The 7,856-nt window shown below is 37.2% G+C and overlaps 1 protein-coding gene across 2 annotated transcripts; it reads left to right on the forward strand.

Annotated features, from left to right (window-relative positions):
- The first annotated feature begins 20 nt into the window (after positions 1–20).
- Positions 21–3,722, forward strand: LOC107689523 (G-protein coupled receptor 1-like). Of its 2 annotated transcripts, XM_016487526.1 has the most exons (3): positions 21–228; positions 1,154–1,239; positions 2,587–3,722. In XM_016487526.1, the coding sequence occupies exon 3, from the start codon at positions 2,588–2,590 to the stop codon at positions 3,656–3,658; it is 1,071 nt and encodes a 356-aa protein (XP_016343012.1). In that variant the 5' UTR covers positions 21–228; positions 1,154–1,239; position 2,587; the 3' UTR covers positions 3,659–3,722. The 2 variants fall into 2 exon arrangements, with proteins under 2 accessions (XP_016343012.1, XP_016343013.1); XM_016487527.1 differs by lacking the exon at positions 1,154–1,239.
- Positions 3,723–7,856: the final 4,134 nt, after the last annotated feature.

The raw sequence follows: 7,856 nt of genomic DNA on the forward strand, positions 1-7,856 counted from the left end.
AGAGAGAGAGAGAGGCATAGTCGCTTCTTTGTAATATCGGCTCCGGTCAGTGCATGAGTCCATTTATCAGCTCTCGGGACTGTGTGAAGTCTCCACCGAACGACTGTTAGTATATGAGGACAATTTACGCGGCTTTACAACTTCCAGCAAACGGTGGAAACATTTGCGTAAACTTTTGGGGGTTGCGACCTACTCTAGCGAACAACAACATCCTCGACAACAGACAAGGTGTGGTGACGGTTTTATTACAGTATATTTTAGTTGATTTCACTAGTTTATTATAAAACTGTATTCTGATTATGAACTGTAAGTTAACAGTTACCACAGACGCACTAAATTCATTACGCTCATTACACGATAAAAGTACCTTTTTCTATCGCCCTTTAATTTGGCAAAAACCCGTCTTCTTTTAACTAAGCATTTCTGAGTTTTATGTTGCTTTGGAGTCGAAAGTTATTGAAGGTCTAGATTAATTCGATGTTGGTTTATGGATTTTTCGTCATAATGGGTTTTGTAAAGAACTACAAGTGAATAAAAAGTTGAGAGACTTGAAAAGGTGCTTCAGTGGCATCAGACTATAAAAGCTTGTTTTGGTTCTATCTGAAACCAGTTATATGTTGCAGGGCAAGCTATGAAAACATCTCTGCCCTTATTGTTCAAGTTTTGATTCATTCTGCAGTGATGTGGCATAATTGCAATATTATAGCAGCTGTTGCTCATTGCACCATTTTCATGCCATGACAGCTCAGTTGTGACATGAGCTGCTTTATGTTGACCCCATCATACTGTAACTGCAGGCACATTTATTAACAGATCACACAGATCACAACAGAGAGAATAATCATATATCTCTCATTAGGATCATAAAGTCCCCTGGAAGCACATTTGGAAAGATCCTGCAGTGAAACATTCCTCTTGAGTGAGAGGTTTGTGAGGTAGTGACAGTTGTATCATAAAAACCTTCTGTGTGCAATGCATGCTGGCAAAACAAAACACAGCAATGATTTTGTGAAGGGACAAAAATGTGTGTGTGTGTGTGTGTGTGTGTGTGTGTCCAGACTCAGTCCACGTCTTTTCTTTTCACTCGTACCTCTCTTACCCTCTCTTTCCCTCTCTGTTCTACTCAATCATTCTACTCCGGGAACAATAACAGGGAAACACCCATCAGGGATATCACAAATCTTTTTGTGAAATCGACACAGGAATTCGAGCTGAAGTCGGTGAGCAGGACACTGTCAGGTAATTCTATAAAACTCTGAAATGTCTTTCAAAGTGCGTGTGGATTGAGGCGCCAAGTTAGTTGCAAAATCTGGGATCAATTTCAGTCTAGGCCTACTCAGAGAAAATGCCATCATAATAATATCTTCAATATTTTCATGTTGTAGACATAAAGTAGAGAGACTCCGTTACAATTATCAGGTGCCTTATTGGATATCTGTTATGTTTCGACTGTGTGCCGACTTTGTCTATTATATTTTCCTTTAAAATCTTAAAATCTCTGAGAAGGAATAAAAATAGATACAAATGAGACAGTAAAAGTAATGAGCTAAAAAAGGAATTTAACTAAAAATGATCTTACTTTTGATTGTCAAATACAGTTTGAAACATTGTTGAAATGTGTGTATTTTTATAACGTTGAAATAGCATTTAATGTTTAGTACGCAGAGTCAATTGCAAGTTAACCATTTGTATTTTGATTCTGAAAAGACCCTGAAAAGAGTAAACACCCTGGCTGTGGTGCTATCAAAATATTGTTCCAAAAACATACATATATTCAGAATTCACTGCTGTTTCCAGGTGAAATGAACTCTAGAGGCAGTAAAACACCAACAACTTATATTCTTTTTCACAAAAATGATTACATGGTTTGTGAGATCCCTTGCCCACTACTATGTTATGACCTCAAAACACTTTCACCATGGTTTCTAAACTAATACATTTAGATGCATTTCTGACATAGTAAACTCGCTCAGTAGCTCTCCTGGTACAATGTGACTCTTGCACTCGGTACGAGTACCATGAAACACAAGTCATGAAAAAACGTATAGAAACAAGCTAAAATGGCATGATTGATCTCATGTTTGCTTTTGTTAACGCTATCATTAACCTTCTCTCGTCACTCACTTTTACTTTTCCAAAATTTTACAATACATACAGCAACCAACGTAATAATACGTTGCAGGATTCACATTCATTTGTTTTGCAAATGAAAATGCTTTTAATTTCACTCATTAGATATTTCACTTTGAACGTGTCTCAAAACGTGCAAGAAGCAACGTAATATCATTTTGCAGAAATATCGCCACAGGCATGTTTCTCGAATGAGCCTAGGTTGTCTGTTTGCTTAAACGTTCCAAGCAGCCCAACACAGCCACATTGACTCAACCAATAGTGTGAGATTGGGGCGGGGCTAACTGTTTAATCGACCAATGGCAGGCGGGGGAGTGATCAAGGAAAAATATTTGATACAAACAAATACAAATATACAAAGATACAAACCTTTAAGCAAAAATCTCCATTTAAACTCATTAAAACAGATATTAAAGAGCTCTTATTTGTGGTTTTTCTTTCCTATTTTGTCTGTAGAATGATGACCCAAGAAGACGGGGACTATGTAAACGACACTTATGAATACATGGATTATGAATATGTAGAGGAGACCAAGGCTGGAGGCTACACTCAGAGAGAAGCTCTTCACATCATATCGGTGATTATCTACAGCCTGGCGTTTACTCTGGGTGTAATTGGGAATGGCATGGTCATCTGGGTGACCGCCTTCAAAAGCAAACGGACTGTGAACAGCGTTTGGCTGCAGAATCTGGCCATCGCTGACTTTGTGTTTGTGCTTTTCCTGCCATTCTCCATTGACTACGTGCTGCGAGACTTTCACTGGCTCTTCGGGAAGACCATGTGCAAGCTGAACTCATTCGTGTGCACCATGAACATGTATGCCAGCGTGCTGTTTCTGACCGTCCTGAGTTTGGATCGCTACATCTCACTGGTCCACCTGAACTGGTCGGAAAGGTACCGAAACGTCCGGAGGGCCTGGTGGGTGTGTGCGCTGATTTGGATCACGTCCTGCTGTCTAAGCTGTCCGGCCTTGATATTCCGTGACGTAATCCAGCATAACGGGAAGGTTGTGTGTTTTAATAACTTTCACGATGAGAGCAAGCACATGGTAGCGGTGAGGCACATTGCGATGGTGTCGCTGCGCACCGTCGTGGGCTTTCTGCTTCCGTTTGCAACCATCACCGTCAGCGGCGTTCTGCTGGCTATTAAGATGCGCCAATCCAACTTGGTACGTTTGACCAGCTTTTCCAGAACCGTCTCTGCTGTGATTCTTGCTTTCTTCCTATGTTGGGTGCCGTTTCACACGTTCAGCCTAATGGAGCTGAGCATGCATCACACCACCTACCTGCACTCCGTGCTCATCGTGGGCTTCCCACTCGCCACCAGCCTGGCCTTCTTCAACAGCTGCGTCAACCCGATTCTGTACGTACTGCTAACCAAGAAGGTGCGTAAACTGGTGAGGAGGTCATGTTTGAACTTCACCAAGAGCTCGCTGAGGGAGCTGAGTCAGTCTGTATCTGCGACGGAGTTAGAATCAGCACTGCCCAGCAGCTCTCCTGAAGAAACCACGGCCAACTCCTCCGTCTGATGAGCTCAGCGATCACCTCAAACGCACCTGAACTCAACAAACTTTGAGCTTTTTTTTTTTTTTTTTAAATAAAACTTCTAGAGCTCCAACTGGACTAAAAATATATTTTGACAAACTGGTTGGGAAATACTGGCTTTCATCCCTTATATAGCACATTACAGTAAATATGTATTTAATGCATCATCTATTTTGTATGTTGTGCAATTAAATATATATATATATATATATATATATATATATATCTACAAATCATATATAATTTCACCTGTAACCATATGAAAGGAAATAATATACTTTTCTCTACAAAGTATTTCTGAAGATCTCTGAGAGTAGTATTGAGGAATGATATTTCAGCTCTGTTTGAAAGGACTTTGTTTAAAAAAAATATTTCACTTATTATAGTGTGTTTGGATGCACTCCACAGAATCAATAAACTTGCTAATGTCTTAGAATTACACTGCTTTATCTGTAAATTATTAAATAAAAGCAAAAAATAAAATCTGGGTTACAGTGAGGAACGTATAATGTAAGTGAATGGGATTGATCCTTAAACTTTAAAATACTCACCCCCGGTTTCACAGACAAGGCTTAAGCCTAGTCCTAGACTAAAATGTAAATCTGAGCTGTTTCAACTGAAAGAAACTTGCACTGACTGATCTTAAAACATGTCAGTGCGTTTGTTTTGTCTTAAGATGCACACCAGAAATGCTTTTTTCTAAGGCATGTTTATAAAAATTACTTAAATGTCCTAATTGAACTATGACCTAATCCTGGTTTAGGCGTTGGCTTAAATGTCTTATGCATATGGGACACAAAGGTGGAAACACTTCAGGAGTTTCGAAGTCGTCATCGGATTGGTTGAATTCTACAAGATTTCCGGGAGACATGTGTGTCGCGTTCTTTAACGTTCCGTCTGGAAACAAAGATGCCGTGACGCCAAACCCCCTCACGAAAGAAGAAAGCCGTCGTGTTTACAACTGGGATGACGAGCGCTTATCAGGAAGGTCTACGGTCTGGCTACGCGAGACTAGCTAAGCCCTGTCTATGAAACCGGGCCTCAGTGTTTTAATAGTATCGCCTCAATACATAAACAGTATGCATATTAACATGTTTTAGTGTGAAATGTCACTTATTAACCATTTCTATGTAAAGTTAAATCCAGTTTTACAACTTTATTGGCATGACAATGAAACTCTATGGCCTGGTTTCACAGACAGGGCTTAGGTTAAGCCAGATTTAGGCCATAGTTCAATTAGAAAATGTAAGTATCTTTTATAAACGTGCCTTAGAAAATAACATTACTCGTGTGCATCTTGAGACAAAGCAATGGCACTGACATATTTTAAGATCTGTCAGTGCAAGTTTCTTTCAGGTAAAACAGCCCAGACATGCATTTTAGTCTGGGACTAGGCTTAAGCCTCGACTGTGAACCGGGGATATAACAACTATAAAAATGAAATTTAGCATAAAGGTCAACGTAAGTGCTTTTAATATTTTTAAGCCTCATTCACTTCCATTGTGCCTCATCATAGCCTCGATTTTTATGGAAATGAGGGGTGAGTCAAAATATGTTTTGTCAACATTATCACACAAATGTTGACTGAGCTTAACTTGTATTAAAATCTGTATATTTCTTATAAGTAAAAACAGAAGTTTTTAGACTAAAAATAACTTTCAGTGTACTATAGGTCAGTTCGCATTGTTACCACATACAGTATTTTGTATGATGATTCATCAAAATGAAAGAATGCAGAAAACATCTGTGAGTCAAATTTACTTCTCTTTATTTATTAGAAATATACTGTATAAAAGTCAAAAAGTAGCTGAAAAAAGCACAAAAAAAGCACAGGGCTGGTAAAAATGTAGCCTAATGTTTTAAGACAATTGACAGCACACTTACTACATAGATTAAGTGTTTTGCTCAAGAACACAGTAATCAATGGCTACAGCAACACAAAAACATTTCCATTGAAATAAGAGCTACACTGCTGACAGATGTACAGTTCTTTATTGTTTACACTAAAAACTACAAACTAAAGTATATCTGAAAAAGAAATACACACGTTTAAACAATGACCAGTTTTCCACACTCAGTTCTTGCATGTTTGAACCTTAATACTTTAAAATAATCACTATTTAGGTCAAAGCTAGAAAAATAAATAGGCCAAACGTGAAGTTACACCACAGTTGCCTAAAATGTCAGATGCTATTTTTATTGAATTAGTGAAGCAATATTTTTCCTACAAATGTATGTGCCAAAGCAGAAGTCTTGAACAACAGTAGGAAAGTTTAATCTTGCCTTATAGTTGGAGTGTTCAGTCTTATAACAGCTATTCGGCGCTTTATAAAATAAGGCTTAAAAATGTTTTTCATTTTCAAGAACTGGTCAGTGAAAGGGTGCTCAGCCTTTAGAATATGTTGACCATCAACTTCAGTAGGTCAAACTAAATATTGTATCGTTTGTTTTATTGTCTGTAAATTTGTATGGGGTTTGCAAATTTGACAAACCTTTAACAATCTTCACAAGTAACAGGGTTGCAAATTTAGCCTAAATGAAGTTGTGACTCAGTAGAGTAAAGCTAGTTTGGTGGTTTGTGTTTGTTCATGAACTTACAGTATATTTACTATAAATTAAAGCAGGGAGTAAAAATGATTGGTTTGAACATTTTTACTCTAATTTGGATAACAGGGTTGAATGATTGAGCTTGAAGTATGACGGAAATGCAGAAATGGACAAGTGGTCCAAATAATGCTATTTCTGGGTAAGAAATGTTAAAGTTTTGTATTGGAGAAAATTATGCAATAACAGGGTTTCACACAAAATTGACTTTTTGTCAAAATTATGATTTAGTCTAAAAGGTCAAAACATCTGCTGTGTAACTCAAAGAGTACCATATTTGTGGAATGTGCAGTTTATGTAATCTTTCTTTGTTTCCTTCTAAGAATTCTTGTTTCTGAAAGTCTGCTGATGCCATCTTATTAAAGGGTTTCTTTTATTTAAATTCTGTGTTCTTGGTTTTATGTTGTCTCCTTGAATCTTTGCCCAACTGTCCACAAATTTCATTACGTCCATTACTTTCACAGATATGTAAGCTGTTTCAGCACTTACAAACATTACAGCAAATAATTTGTGGTTGATTTATGGATGCTGTTATGAAAATAAAATAATGAGAACGGCAAAAAGATCTGGAATTGGATAATCCATCTTATTTATTTGTAATTTCACCCTCCTTTTTATGCAAATTGCTTAATTTTCCCCAGATGGACCACATTTTTGTGAAGTCGTATTTCATGGCTGAGCATTATAGATGCTTAGAATTTCAGTGTTTATAAAAGCGGAGAACTTCTTAGCTCACTGTCCATTACAGCTATAAAGCACATACTTAGCACATACATTTAAACCAACTAATTCCAATACACAAATGATTGAAGTAAGAGTGAGTAAAACAAATGACAGTGTGGTGTTATATTGGTTATATATATTAAATATATATAGTAAAAGAAGTTTATTCTTCAAGATTAATTTCAGTACTACAAGTCGTGAGACACACATGGACCACAAATGGCACAGTTTCCTGAGATTGATCCATTTGGTGTTGTGCCTGAGCTTTTTACTGGAAAACTGCCTAAATATCTGCACCTAGATGTATATTTAGTTTTGTAAAATGAAAGAGCTAAAGATATCAATAATAAATATATATGTAGTAATTTTCACTTTGTTTTAACTAAAAGTCTTTTTATATTGTGATTTCAGCATCATGTTTCATTTGTTTGTGCGCTGTGGGTGGTGACCCCCGTGACCCCCAGCAATGCTAATGATTTCAACATGAGGGCATTTCAATGGCATCTCTGCTATGGGATTACCTGCATGCTGTGTTTATCACTGAGGATTGTGATAAAGCTTGACTGCTTTACAAAGAAAACATAGCGTCAGTAAACTATTATGGTGATGCCCTGGGTATTTTGTATGGTTGCAGCACCATCTGATGCTATTACTAAAACATGGAAGCAGCTAACATAACATTTTCTGTATGGGTGTACCATGATTCAGTATAGGGAAGAGGTACAGTAGTTGACAAGTTACTCATTTTATCTGCTCTTGTGAAAACAAAGTACTTTGAGGAATACTTAAAAATAGTACTTTTTATGAAAATTGTATAATTTTAAAGAATATACTTAAGTGCAAACTGAATGTAAT

This window comes from Sinocyclocheilus anshuiensis, unplaced genomic scaffold, assembly GCF_001515605.1.
Source record: "Sinocyclocheilus anshuiensis isolate Anshui unplaced genomic scaffold, SAMN03320099.WGS_v1.1 scaffold1199, whole genome shotgun sequence".
NCBI classification, from domain to species: Eukaryota; Metazoa; Chordata; class Actinopteri; order Cypriniformes; family Cyprinidae; genus Sinocyclocheilus; species Sinocyclocheilus anshuiensis.